The sequence below is a fragment of the Ceratotherium simum genome, chromosome 27 (assembly GCF_057802395.1).
Source record: "Ceratotherium simum simum isolate JZ-2026a chromosome 27, ASM5780239v1, whole genome shotgun sequence".
NCBI classification, from domain to species: domain Eukaryota; kingdom Metazoa; phylum Chordata; class Mammalia; order Perissodactyla; family Rhinocerotidae; genus Ceratotherium; species Ceratotherium simum.
The window spans coordinates 9,114,839-9,130,086 of record NC_141926.1 but is presented as its reverse complement, the minus strand read 5'-3'; the positions used below and the strand labels follow the sequence as shown (position 1 = coordinate 9,130,086).

The window sequence follows — 15,248 nt, the reverse complement described above, 5'->3', positions numbered from 1 at the left end:
TGTTGAGATGGGGCACTAGAATTGACAGTCCTGCTGTTACTATGTGGAGTAGGGACATGGTGGCACCCAAAAGGGGTGGATGCTAGGTAGATAAACAATAGGGAATTTCCATGTGTGTCATACAGAATGAGATGGTGTCAAAGAGCAAAACTTGCTATTGTAATTGGGTTCAAGAAACTCTCTGAGATACCTTTAATTTAAGCTTCATTCAAACAACTTCAGCAAAGATATCTGAATAAACTCCTTTCTCAACCAATAGATGTTATTACTGAGTTTTATAGAGTTTAGGGAAAAGGACCTAGTAAAAGATGACAAAGTTGGGGGGAAAAGAGAAAGAAAAAGTGTTTTCTACAAATTTAGGAGGTATGGTTTATAATCTATCATAATTTCCTGTGCTGTGATTTTTTTTTTTTATGCAGTTATCTAACTTTGAAGTTGACATATGCCTAGGAGATAGGATTTTGGTCTTGTAGCAGGTCTGAGAGATTGCTTTATCTTTTTATGCCTTTGAGGAGAAGCAGAGTTTAACCAAATGCAATCTGAATTGGGATCTTTGATCTGAGCCTAAATTATCTGGTTAAAAAAATGCTCTAGAGCTTACAAGTTGGGTTGGTGCACCAGAACAGGATTATATATGCACTGAACCTGCATAAACAAAGGTCCTCGTGGTTCTTTTTGGCTTCTTTTAGTGAAAAGCTCATCTTAAAAGGGTCACTTATTTCTCATTTCATGTTTTCTCATAGAATCAGAATGTTCTTTGTAAAATGTGCGGTAAAGAGAAAAGAGCTCAAGACTCGGAGTCATAAGATTAGGGTTCCTTGGTTTGCCTCCAAATAAGTGTGACATTAGGCCAGTTTCTAGCCTCTTTTACTTGTAAATCACTTCTGAAGTGGAGATACTGTGGCTGAAATGGGAATTGGGTTTGTGAGTAGCTACAAGTGGGGTTGGTTGAGTTAGCCCCAGGCTTGGTGATATTAGCTTTCTAGATTAAAGAGTTCATCCTTGATATAGAAGATTTCTCAAAATGCATGAGTGGGGCCAGCCAGGACTGTGGCTCTGTAGCAAAAAACAAAACAAAACAAAAAAACCTAATCATTGGAATTAAGGGTAAATCAGTGGTTTTCGAACCTTTTCTTAAGGTCAAGAACTACACTTAGAGATGAAATAATGAAGAGCTGATTAAGAGAGCTGGAAGGAAGACCTAGCCTAGCTGCAGCCCTTACCTGTACCCGTGCGTGTCAGAGGGTTGGGAAACGACTGCACAGGCTGATTGTTCTTTCCAGCTCTAACATTCTTTTGATTTCCAAAGTGTAGGGAATGTAATAACCTAGAGACTATTACTGCCTTAAAGTATTTTGAAAAAAATTGCTTCTTTATAATGAATGATTTTTGTACTTTATTTGGTATAAGATAATATATTTCATTCTTTACTAGTAAAATATAATAAAGGTTGAATTCTTTGGGGGGTACGAAAATCTCTTATGCAAAAATACTGATCTCTGGTCAGTTGCTAAAAATTATTATGAATACTATTTATAACTTTTCACATAGCTCATTTAGGTAAATTTTATTTCCTGAGAAGTATTAACATTTTTATTTATTTTTCATTGATAGGGTCCTAATCAGTTTAAGTAACTAATCAGTTTTAAAGCAAAATATTTTCTCCTTATCTACTTTCTTTAACTTAAGCATATTTTTGAGAAAGAATTAAATTTATCTTTTTGGAACAGGGTCATTATCGTTATTGTGCTGCTCTTTCTATGCTGGGGGAGTATGACTGGGCCCTACAAGCAAACATAAAAGCTCAAAAACTCTGTAAAAATGACCCTGAGGGAATCCAGGATCTAATTCAGCAGCATGTAAAGTTACAAAAACAAATAGAAGACCTGCAAGGTATTTCACCTAAGATTCTTTTGGTTACAATTGAATTCCCTTTAATACTTTGAAGGTGGGTTTCTTGGATTAATGGAGGACCATAAATCAATTCTCAGGTGATTTGTAGTAATTGTGTTATGTTGGTCAGTTCACTTGTTTTCCATTTCTATCTGTATAGAATTACGTTAGTGTTATATTCCATTAGCTAATTATAAATGATTTGTATTTTTTATTTGAGGCAAGACAGCAACAGATTGTTACTTATTCTTCTGTAGAAAAATATGCCTTCTTGAAAGTTTGAATAAAGTAAAGCTTTTTGAAACAAAAGTGTGTAAGAACTTTTCTTCCATTACTATAGTTATTTCCTAAAGAAAAGGCCCTTCAATAGAGTTATTTGATGTTTTTGCACCAAGTTTGTGGCTAATTCTATAGCGTGCTGAGTGTATGTACATATATAAACATATATATCATATATATACGTGTGTGTGTGTGTGTGTGTGTATATATATATATCAGAAATTGGCTGTGTAGGCTAGGAAATCTAGATTTTCTTTCTGCCTTTGTTTTCTCTCCTAAGTCATTTTGCTTTCTCCAGTGCTTAAACTTCCCTTACTCTACACTTGCAGCATATAGGTCTTGCCTGTTTTTTCTTCTTTGGGTATTTAGTGTCTTAAAAGCTGAGCTGAGCAGTTCTGTTTCACCAGCAAATGTTGTCATCCAGCATAACATGATTGTAAGATTGTGAGCTCCTTGAAGACAGGTACCATCTCTGATTCAGATTTATATATTGCTGCCTCTAGTCAAAGATCACATGTAATGGGATGTCAAGTAAGGTTGTATAACATTTTGTTGGCACCATCCTAAAACTAAAAACATCTAGAAATGTAAAATTGCTTAGGTTTATTTTTCAGTTCTCTAAATGTGATGTTCTTATTGTCAGCTTAAAGGAAATTTGAAAATCGTTTATGCTATGTGTTGCCAATCTACTGATTACTATGTGTGTGTGATTAATTTTTATAGGTCGAACACCAACCAGGAATCCAATTAAAGCCTTTTATGAAAATAGGTGAGTTGATACCAATCCGTTTAGTAGCTGTAACTTGGAATGGCTTCGCCCAGTGAGTTTAAGAATCGCTTTTGTTTGACACTTTAGTAGCTAAAAGCAACCACAATAAAGTTGGGGATGGATGGAGGAGAGGTGATTTTTAAAGTGTTGGTGTGTAAGATCAGGTGACCTGTGAATTGTCAGATTTGTGTTGCTGAATTATTTGCCCATGTATATGTTGGAGATCAGTAGCCTAAGCCTATGGGAAAAGAAGAGTGAAATGTTCCTTAGACGTTAGTGTGCCTGAAGGGGACCAATTTTGGCCATGAGGGTCCTGGCAACAGAGAGCAGTGGCACAGCCTCTGCCTTTTTTTAAAAAAATTATTTTATTGAGGTCATAATAGTTTATAACATTGTGAAATTTCAGCTGTACATTATTTGTCAGTCACCATATATATGTGCCCCTTTACCCCTTATGCCCACCCCCTAACCCCCTTCCCTGGTAACTGCTCTGGTAACCACTAATCTGTTCTCTGTGTGTTTATCTTCCACATATGAGTGAAATAATGCGACGTTTGTCTTTCTCTGCACAGCCTGTGCCTGTTTACCCTTCATCTCTGTCCTGGAAACATCTGCCCTCCAGCCTCCCAATATCTTTTCAAAAGCTAAGACACTTCGTATTAGAAATCAGCAACAGACTTGAGGATGCTCACAAGAAAACAAATAGCAGCCAGGGTTCTGAGTTTGCTTACTTGGCGATTAAGTTAGATTACGCTTTTCCCCACATGCTTCAGATACCTAAGCTATTGAAGCTGTGGAATTTAAAACTTATTTTAATATTAAAAAACAGAATACATTTCTTGAACTGTTCTTAATCTCTTTTGAGTTTTTAGTACCAAATTTAAAATAATATTTATGTATAGAGCCCAGTTTCAGAGGTAGAGATTCTTTTTAAAACAATATTATCTTGCTTTCACGTTAAAAAGGCTGTAATTGCTGAAACCTGTTTGTTTGAAGGATAACTTTTTTAAAATGTACTAATCAATAGAAATAAAATGATTATTCCTTTTACCCTCCCTCAGGGCCTACATACCTAGTTTATCAGCACCTGCGTTTAGTACTTCACTTAACTTTGTGGAGACTGAAAAAGATTCCAGAAAAACTAACCACGAAATGGCAAACGGTGGTAACCAGAATCCAAAGGTAAGCTCAATGAAAAACTAAAATTAAAATTATTTCAAGTATAGGTAGTCTCATATTTTTACAATAATATTTTGGTGATAATGGAAACTAAATATTTTGGTGATATGAACCCCTTTTTGCCTATTGATATCAAGAGAATGATTCTCTCTCTTTAATATATAATCCGACTACCTCCTACAACTACATTAAGACAATACTTCATCACCACAGAATTTCTTTTGAAGTCACATTTGTGTGTTTTCAAAATATTTTTTTCTAAATTTCACGTGGCCACTTGGATAGTTCTCGTTGTATGCCTTCCTTTTACGTGTCTCCCAGTCAGACGATCACTTGGGAATGAGTGTCAGTGGGGTCCGATGGCTAAGTTACCCCACCCCTTACAATGCTTCTGATTTTTCTGTTCCTCCCTTTTTCGATCTACTTGGCTGCCTGGCACTGCACCAGCCCACTCACCCAACTTGTGCTACGCTGGGCCTGGGAGGCACCCCATCCCCTCTCTGCCCAGGGTATTTCTGCAGCCTCTGTTGCTCTTAACAGCAGTGGTCCCCCCAGGCTTTGATTCATTGCTGTGCTCAGCAGAACCTTGGCCTGCTGGCTTCTTCAGAGCACCACTGAGCCTCTAGCCTGACTTTTTTGTGAGGAAGATCAGCCCTGAGCTAACATCTGCCAATCCTCCTCTTTTTTTATGCTGAGGAAGACTGGCCCTGAGCTAACATCCGTGCCCATCTTCCTCCACTTTATATGGGACGCCGCCACAGCATGGCTTGACAAGCGGTGTGTTGGTACACGCCCCAGGATCCGAACCCAGGCCGCCAGCAGCAGAATGCACACACTTAACCGCTATGCCATGGGGCCGGCCCCCTAGCCTGACTGTTGATCACTGTCCCTGATGATCTCTATCTGAGTTTTCTTCTGCACTGTAGTGTTCTCAGAGCTCAGCAGGTATCAGCAAGTCCACATTTATATTTCTCTCCAGGGCTTGAGGGGAAAAAAAGAAAATAGTGTTTTGGAGTTAGATGGGTAGTAGGCATTCAAGGGGACTTTTCCAACCCACTGTATAGTGCTTTTGTTGTTAATAATGAAAATCTCAAAGAGGCTGTACTCAGGGAGAGGAGCATAAAGAAAGATGTGATGGTGTTAATTCAATATAGACACTTAACGGAGCAACTGCCCTGTCAAGCATCATATGAGGTGTCAGAAATAGAACTGTCATTCGACATTTTGTCATATCATATCATAATCTCTTATCATTAGTTATCATTTTGTTTGATTGTTTATTCATTTAGGCTTAATAACCAGTTGAGTTTTTTAGGTGCTTGGATAAATTCTATCCTCTTTTATTTAGCTGTTGAATTCTTCAGGGCTGTATTTTTATGAAAATCTCACTAATTTTATTTTCATGGGTAGGTGGTAGATGAGGCTTTGAAGGTAGATGATTGTGACTGTCATCCTGAATTTCTTCCACCATCAGGTGAGTTTTTTTGCTTATGTAAATTGTTTCTGAGTTAATGTAGTGTTGCCTCAGAATTTCTATGCCTTAAAATTTGCATGAGCCTCACTTATATTTGCTGTCGTTCTCCTTTTACTTTATAATGCTTGTATGTTAGGAAAACATTGAATATTTATTTGAAGTCAGTGCTCAGTCTTTTCATATTATTTAATAAATTTAATTTTGGAAATCCAAATAAAAGGAATGGAAAGGCAAGATGAAGCTCTCTGGATCTGCTACCTTATTTCCATTAGGCCAGTGTTTCTCAACCTTTATTTCATTATCTTCTCCCCCAAAGAGCCTTTTTAGATTTTTTTTTTTAATAATTTTTTTAAATTATTATTATTATTTTTTTTCCCCAAAGCCCCAGTAGATAGTTGCATGTCGTAGCTGCACATCCTTCTAGTTGCTGTATGTGGGACACGGCCTCAGCATGGCAGGACGAGCGGTGCGTCGGTGCGCGCCCGGGATCCGAACCTGGGCCGCCAGCAGCGGAGCGCGCGCACTTAACCGCTAAGCCACGGGGCCAGCCCAGATATTTTTTTCCTAATTGTTCTCCTCCCGTGGAATTTTAATACCACAGATACTGTGTGTCTGTTTATGTACATCTATGCATTATATATAAAAAGAGTGATTTTTTTTCATCCCAGTAACCAATTTTCACCCTGTTGGAGGTAATGTCACCCCCCCTTGAGAAGGGATGCTTTATGCTAACACTAGTTTATCTTAAATTGCGTGTGCTTAGTGCATATGTTTATTTATGCATCTAGTAAGTACTCAGACACACAGCAGGACCTCATTTACTTGGCGTCATTGGGAAATGAAGGGTTCCAGAGAAGCGAATATTCACACTTCATTTATTTCTCAATCTCCCTTTATTCTGCCAGATTTTGATGGAAATCATTCTAAGGTGGATTACATGCTTCCCTGCCTTTTAAAACAAAGTCTAAGAAAAACAGATATTCTTGATGACTCAAGCTGGTTGTTACACATAAGTTACTTATCTCGAGCTTTCATGTGTTCCTCTGAGGGTTGTTGTGGGCAGATTGTTGACCTTACTTATATTTAGTGAGCCTGTTACTTTCGTTTCTCTTATTTGTTGGTTCGTTTGTTTTCTTTTCACTGCTTTTGCTTCTGTCTTTTGCTTCCTGCAGTTCTCATCTTCTCTTAGGCTCCACTGCAACATATCCAACTACTTACTGCTGGGCATTTCCATTTGGTTAGCACATTAGCAGAATTATAAAGAGGGGGAAACTCAGCTGATTGTCTTACCTGATGTAACTCTAATAGCATGTGAAAAATCTTTGAGGATAAAACTTCTTTTGGGAAATGGCTTTTAATTTATCAGTATTTCTTAGGCCATTATTATCAGACGGCACATTTAAATAAATAATTTAAATCCCATCTACACTTCAGCATCTACATTCAGGCCAAGAAATTCAGATCTCAGGGTTAGGGTTAAGTAGTTTTACCCTAGATCACACAGCAGAAATCAAACCTAGAACTGTTCTGCCTTTCTAGAAGCCTCTTTTTTTTTCTGAGGCCACCAAAACCAGCTCTGACTTGTTTCTCCCTAAAGCCTCCATCAAATACACCCCGTCCCTATTGCTGTGCTCTCTCCTACACAGCCTTGCGAGTGTCACTCCTCTGCTTGAAAGCTCACTGCTCCTGCCAGTGGGATCAAGGCTGAGCCCATAGATCTGGAGAATCAGAAGCACAGGACCTGTAACACTCACCCCATCCTGTCTTTGCAGCCCCTTCCCAACCTTCTGTCCTCACCAAACTCTCCAGATCACACAGGTTTACTTAGTGGTTCTTCAGATGAACTTCACTCTTGGGTTTGGCCTATTCTATCCAAATCCTACTTGTTCCTTAAAACTAAACACAAATGCTTTATCTCCTCTAACGCTTTTCCCAACCACTCCACCTTAAGTGATTTCTCCCCTCTGTGAGTTATGGGAGCAGTTTTTATGGAATTAGTCACTAACAACACTATCTTCTCCTTAGTGGTGATTATTGTTTAATTACTGCTGTGACTACCTTTTTTTCCTATCTGTTTGTAAATTGCCTGAGAACAGGAACTATAGCCTTTTTCTCTCTGTATCTATTATAAGCCTAAATAATAATAATCATAATTTATAGTAATTTTATAGCATACATAGAAAAGCATCAGCAGTAGCTTCTTTTCTGGCTTACCTGTTTGTAGGTACATTCACACACGATATTGCTTGCTTTGCTCTCTTGTTCCAACTTACCTATTTTTTTTTGTTTTACTTTCAAGCTTATACATTTTTATGTACAGATTTCAGGAACAAATACCTTTGTATTTACAGGTCAGCCTCCAAAATATAAAGGAAAACAAAAATCCCGAAACAATGAATTGGAGAAGTTCAGGTATGTTTTTTATATAAGGTGTTTTTTTTTTCCTCTAATGTCCTCCTCCCAAGAAAAAAGAAAAAGGGAAAAAAAAACTTTCAAGTAGTAGCTACCTTTACATATGTGTATTATGGTGAAAACTAAAATCTCTTTCAAATATCAAAGGGATGTCTTTAGGAAAGGATCATTTTTGGTTAAAGGATTATTAATCCTGGATGTTAATACTGATTTCTGAAAGTCATATAATACGAAATATATCAGTATTAATTTTTTAAAATTTCAAAATACATGCTCATAAGAGGAAAAATTTTCAGGGAAGTATAAGGTGAAAATTAAGTCTTCTTCCCTGTTCACTTTATTTCACCTCTCCCACACTTCCTTCTCTAATGGCTTCCTTCAGGAACTTGCTGTTAACAATTTCTTGGCCTTGTGGAAACTTACTCTGCATACGCAAGCATGGGTATGTGTATATTCAGAGGCTCTTTTGAGTAATTATCATTAGAGGAAAGTATTTACTAACGAAGTGACCACCTACAGCAATAGTTCTACCAAACATCCCCCCCAAAATTAACAGTAGGAATTCTTGTCACCTATCTTTATAGTTAATCCCCTATTACCTACAAAGATAGAAATTGATTGGAAACTGAAATTGTAAATCTTATAATAGATACAGAAGTTCATGAAGTCAATGAAAGTGATGATGGAAAAACTGCAAAGCCATTTCTGCCACAGTTACATCAGTTGTCAGTTTTCTCATCTTCATTTCTTGAGACTGATTCCTTGATAGGGACTTCAAGGAGAATGATGTGAAAATCAAAGCACTAAGAGAAATTAGTAAAGCCCCATTTTAAAAAAATGACCATTTTTTTGATGATGCTACAAAAATTAGATACAAAGCAAGGGCATAGTATATTATGTTGTTCTATTATTTGGTAGAAAAATCCTGAGTTTCACCGCCCCACCTCCCCTCACCACAAAAAAACCCCAAACCACATACATGAACATAATTTTAAACTGTTTTGTTAAAGGTAAATTTCTATTCCTGCTATTTTGTTTCTGTTTTCAAACTGAAGACTTCTTATTTGATTACGTCTACCTCCTACGGTTATTTCATGATTAAATGGGATAACCACATAAAACACTTAGAGCCCTGGAACATGGTGACTGCCCAGTACACTTCAGCTGTCGTTGTTCACTGTCATTTTCATTGTTGTTAGAACCATTCTGGCCTACAGCTTGCTTTTATCTCTTTCAAAATATCTTGCATATCTTCCCATATCAGACCATAGAGATCTATAATCCTTCATTTTTATGGCTGCAGGATGTTTCATAGTATAGATGTATATTTGAAGAAGAAATTTCTAGAGTGGAATTGCTCTGTGAAAGGGGGATGTGTAATTTTAACTTTGATAGATTTTGCCAAATTGTCCTTCCAGAAAATGGGCAGTGTTCACATTCTTCCTAAGCTCTGAGAGGATGTGGTATAATAAAAATATATACATTTAGTGTTTGTCCCCAGTTCCTGATACAGAGCTCCTAAAACCCTTGGAATTTCCCTAGTGATGAGTGTCTTTTGTTATGCATATTGATTCCCTTTCCACCCTACCTGAGTTTATACTAACGAGGTGACTCAAGGCTGGGCGAGGTGACTCAAGGCTGGGTCCCTAGATACCTTCAGGATTGGAGCTGGTCACCAGAAAGACCAAGCACGTGATTGGAAGGTTGGAACTTTTAGCCCCACGCCCTGATCTCCAAGGAAGAGAAGGGGGCTGGAAATCGAGTTCAGTCACCAGTGGCTGGTAATTGAATCATTCGTGCCTATGTAATAAAATGTCGATTAAAACATCTAAAGATCAGGGCTCCAGGAACTTCCCAGTTGGTGAGTACATGGAGATGCTGGGAAGATGGCGCACTCCTGGACGGCATGAAAGCTCTGTGGCACCCTGCTCCCCCATACCTTCCTCTGCATCTCTTGCGTTGCGCTGTTCCTGAGTTTATCCTGTATAGTAAACTGGTAATAGTAAGTAAAGTGCTTTCCTGAGTTCTGTGAGTGTTCTAGGGAATTATTGAACCTGAGGTGGGTCACGGGAACCTCAGGCTGGGCAGAAGTGAGGGTAGCCTGGGAACCCCATTGTGGCTGGCGTCTGAAGTGAGGACAGTCTTGTGAGACTGAGCTTTTAACTTGTGGGGCCTGCGTTAACTCCAGAGTTGGTGTCAAAATTGAATTGAATTGTTGGACACCCAGTTGGTGTTGGAGAATTGGTGTGGAAAAATGACAAGTATTTGGTGTCAGAAAAAGACACACATTTGGTGTCAGAAAACACTGCCTAGAGTACTTGAATCCTCCTAACCCTCACCAGCATTAGGAATCAGACTTTCTGAAACAGTTATATCTTATTATTAGATTTTGCCTTGAGATAGAGCATCTTTGCAATGTCTTTTGGACACATTTCTTGTTTCAGGACTGTGTTATTATTGATGACTATAGATTTGCAGTAACTTTTGATGATCAGCGCAAATCCCTCTTCTTTCTTTTTTTTTCCTCCAAAAGTGGTTCTTCCACATCGTTTTTATGATCAATTCATCTGGTCATCCTCTACCTCTAATTTTATAGGGATTTTTACTGAGATTTCTTTGGATTTAGAGATTAATTTTGGGAGAATCAGCGTCATGGTAATATTTCTATTCAGGAACTTGTGACTCTCCATTTACTCAGTGTTTAAAATGACCTACAGTAAATATATTTTTTTCTTTATATAAGCAGGACTGTTTTATTTTAAAATAATTCAAAACAAACTTTTCTCTTTCAGTTCTAGTTCACAAGGGAGTTTATCAGTAGATTTGAAAAACATCTTGGAGAAGCAGTTTTCTAAATCTTCCAGAGCTGCACACCAGGTAAAGGAAAAGGCTTTTCTAATGGAAAAAGCAAACTCTCTGAACAAAACATTTTTCACATGGATTAAGTCTAATCATGTACATCTCTAAGATTTATTTTTTTTAGATTTTAGTTATGGACATGTAGCTTAATATATGCTTGCTGAGAAACCAAACTATCACTAATTTAGATATTAACTTGATAATTATGTTAACCAGAGATTTAACTAATGGTTAACACTGCAGAATTATTTGCTTTCCATAGATTTAACAGGAAGAAGTAAATCTTCACAAAGATTTAAAGATTTGGGAATCTCTGCTTCCCAAAGTTTTAACTTTTTAGTTAAATATTTTAAGAAGATTTAAATCATTTTAAAAGTTTTAAACACTTGCAGTTTCATTACACCTACTCTAAAACAATTAAAGAGCAAACTTTTTATTCTTTGAATGAGTTAACATTAACCAGATAACTTTGTATATAAAATTCTTTTTATGGTACTTAGTAAGTAATGAAAATGTACATTAAGGGGAAAGAGATGAATAGGCAGAGCACAGAGGATTTTTAGGGCAGTGAAAGTCCTTCACATGATACTATAATGATGGATACATGTTATTATGCATTGTCCAGACCCATTGTACAACACCAAGGGTGAACCCTGTGGTAAACTATGGACTTTGGGTGATTATGATGTGTCAGTATAGGTTCATCCTTAGTGAAAAATCTATTCTGATGAGTGATGTTGATAGTCGGGTATATGGAAATGTCTGTACCTCCCTCTCAATTTTGTTATAAACCTAAAATGGCTCTAAAAGAAAAAGTCTTAAAAAATGCAAGAGATATAGCTAAAAGATTACTCTGAAGGAAATATATCAAGCTAAATGTATGTATTAAAAGAATAAAGACTTTAAATTAATGAAGCATTCATCCCAAGAGCTGGGGGAAAAAAAACAGCAAATAAACCCCAAGAATGTGGAAGGAAGGAAATAATAAAAATTACCATAGAAAATAATGAAATGGAAACTAACATATAATGAAGGATCCAGAAAGCTAAAAGTTGATTCTTTGACAATATGAATAAAATTACACACCAGTGTTGAAACTGATTAAGAAAGAAGAGTACACCATAAAACAATTTCAAGAATGAACCAAGGGTACATTACTACAGATCCTTCAGTATTACAAATATATCAAAATACTGTTATAAACAACATTATACCAAGAAATTTGAAAATGTATGTAGATGAAATGGACACATTCCTAGAAAACTCCAACTTATAAAAACTGACTCAAGGAGAAATAGAAACCTTGATGGAATCCAGAGTTTACAGAACGAGGGCTAGTCACTATTCCAGTCACTGAACACTTGTGGACTGTGACATACCAGTGAAAGGTTGTCAATTTTGGTTAAATGTGATTCTTATGAGTCTCCTGTGACACTTCAGTCCTTTATGTAATCACAGTTATATTTCTTCTAAAATAAAATACTGGATTTAAAGTTCACCCCGAAATATATTCATTAACATGGGATACAATACATGTTTCAATATGGGGGTCATTTTTGAAATTCAGTTAATTATTTTAGGTATACACGACATATATCTTATAAAGGACTGTGGGAATGAAGCTTGTTTCAGGCAGTTTATGAAAACAGATTTCTAATTAGTTGTATAAAAGCATTTTTAGGATTTCTAACACATTTTAAAATTATGTCTTTTTACATTGATTTTACTGACTCTAAAAACCATGAAGGACTTAAACAGAAAAGAACCTGTGAAGATCAAAAGATTATTTAAATAAATATGATAGTTATTTTTGAGCCTTCATTTGTTCATTTGACACACTTTTATATGCAAGGCGCTTGCGTGTGCTGAAGACTGAGAGAGATTGGGTATGTGGCAGTGTCAGTCAGCCTGCTCTCATGGAGCTTTCAATACAGATCATTTATTTGAGAAATAATTTCCAGTGGAAACATGAGGCTACATGGATCTGTTTTCTACGTTGTGAAAGAGATTAAAATGTTCTTTCAAGGCTAATAACTAGTATTTGTGGGGATAGCACATCATCTTCTATTGTTTTTAAAATTCATATCTTAACGTAGATATGGCTGTCATTGAGCCTTTTAAATATTATAGCAATTACCAAGTTTATGTGAGAGCTGCTCTTTTCAAATGTACTCTGGGGGAAAGTTCTCCTAAACTTTGATTCATTAGATGAAAACCAGTGGGCAGCTTTTGTTCACGTGTGACCAAACTGCTTTTCCTTCTGTGCTTCATGCAGTGGGGTCTCCTTTCGGATCTTTATTGTTAGGAACAGTGAGGAATATCACACGCATATTTGCATTTGCTGCTCCCTTGCATGGTGTACATGTATATGGCAAGGAGTGAGGAGGTCTAGATTTAGCTTCTAGTCTTGCCTCTCCAATCTTTATGGACCTTTTGTGACGTGTAGCTATTGCCATGTAACTTACAGCTATTGCCATGCAAAATCTGAATTGAAATTATTATTACCTGCACATATATATTCAAATTACAAACTTTTTTCTCACTTTATTTCAGGGTACATTATAACAATTTTGTTTCTATTTTTCATTTCTTATGCTTTTCTCTTTGCATTTAACCTAGTAATATCTCTTCTGATAATTTTATTTAGTTATGTTCCAGTACATGTTAGACAGGAGTAGAGCTAAAGATCGAAATAGTCATTTCTTGCTGAGAATTAAGGTTTTTCCCGAGCATGAGGGCAGTTGTTAAAATCTGGTAGTGATCAGTAAATTGATTTGTTCTTATTTGTCTGATTGTTCTAATCCTTGTCAAACATTTTACTTATTTAAACAGTGGCTGATGTTCTTCGTTTGTGCTGTTAAAACTTCCAAATACTGTCTGTTTAGTCTGGAGAAGTGAGCAAGGCTTAGCATCATGTAGTGTAAAAGGAACCACCCTTTCTTGTCATGGGCAGCAGTAGAAGTGTCAGAATTAAGATGGGGAAGCAGTACCTTTTAATTTCACTTTAAAGGTGCTGTGTGGAGAAAGGAAACTAATGCATAAAGGGTAGCTTTGGGTATTTATTTACATATTTTATGATCAGTTATAAAATATAGCTGCCCTGTAATGCACTTTGGCATTTTAAATTCTAGACTAAACATGTATAGCTGTGGATCATGGAAATAGAATTTCTTTTTTGCAGGATTTTGCTAATATAATGAAAATGCTGAGAAGCTTAATCCAGGATGGTTACACGGCTTTGCTGGAGCAGCGCTGCCGCAGTGCTGCACAAGCCTTCACGGAGTTGCTCAACGGTTTAGATCCTCAAAAAATAAAGGTAAAATTGCCATCTCATAACTTGTTTATGGATGCTGATACATTTCAGGTGAATGTAGAAGAGAAACAAGATGAATGTAGAAGAGAACCAGGGCTTTAAAGTCATCATAAGGCGTTAATGCCATAGACCTTGCTGAGATGGGCTGAATCTACTCGAGGTTGTGAGAAGCAGCTGATGCTCTGATTCAGCCTTTATGGTTGTATATGGTTGCAGGACTCTTTCCTGGCACTGTAGTTGGTGTTCATTAGAACTCTTGGTTTTTTCTCTCGTTAAAGTACTAAGTCAAGGATTTGGACTCATTTTAATCACGTCTTTTCATCCAGAAAGACGGTATTAGCTAGGTAAATAAATAGTCTAGGCAAGGTTGTAAGAGGGCAAGTTGTTTTAATCTGTAACTAGTACCCACTTATATGCAAAATAATATGACTTCACTTTATTTTAGTCTATTATGAACCATATCTTCAAGGAACTCTGAGGCAGTGATTCTGTCTTTTAAATACTTGATAGAAATATAACTGCATATCTTTGCAAAATGTATTTTGTAATTCTGTTTGGCCTTTATCCCAATCATAGTGATCAGTGAGATTTTATTATACTTCTTTTTCTATTGTGGATAACAGGTTGGTATGATGCAAATTGAGCAGAATTGTGTTTGGATTTGTAACTGAAGCATTTTTTTGACAGCAATTGAACCTGGCCATGATTAACTATGTCTTAGTAGTCTACGGACTTGCCATTTCTCTCCTTGGAATAGGACAGCCTGAGGTAAGATTTGTAATAGAGATAATAAACAATTAAAATATGCCATTGATTTTGGAGAATACTTAAAAATAGTTTTCCCATTTTCACTTATTTCCTTCTGTGTACTTTCTGGATAATTTTTTCTGAAATACGTAAGTTTAATTTAGCTTGTGTTGTTTTTTTGAAGAGAAAATTTAGTTTGTCTTCCCATTACAAAAAAGCTATGCCAGACAACAAGTGGGAGTCTACTTTTTATTTGTATAAAAAGTAAAGGACCTCATGTATCATGATAGATTTCAGAAACATGTTGAGGGAAAAAGGCAAGT

General features: G+C 36.6%; 1 protein-coding gene across 3 annotated transcripts in view; it reads left to right on the top strand.

Annotated features, from left to right (window-relative positions):
- TTC3 (tetratricopeptide repeat domain 3) overlaps window positions 1-15,248 on the top strand; it is a 127,318-nt gene that overhangs the window by 39,385 nt on the left and 72,685 nt on the right. For all 3 annotated transcript variants that reach the window (XM_087418092.1, XM_087418090.1, XM_087418091.1), the window contains exons 12-19: window positions 1,731-1,893; window positions 2,896-2,941; window positions 4,003-4,123; window positions 5,531-5,594; window positions 7,946-8,006; window positions 10,799-10,883; window positions 14,047-14,181; window positions 14,866-14,946. In XM_087418092.1, the coding sequence (XP_087274218.1) occupies window positions 1,731-1,893; window positions 2,896-2,941; window positions 4,003-4,123; window positions 5,531-5,594; window positions 7,946-8,006; window positions 10,799-10,883; window positions 14,047-14,181; window positions 14,866-14,946 (756 nt within the window). The remainder of the gene's footprint in view (window positions 1-1,730; window positions 1,894-2,895; window positions 2,942-4,002; window positions 4,124-5,530; window positions 5,595-7,945; window positions 8,007-10,798; window positions 10,884-14,046; window positions 14,182-14,865; window positions 14,947-15,248) is intronic.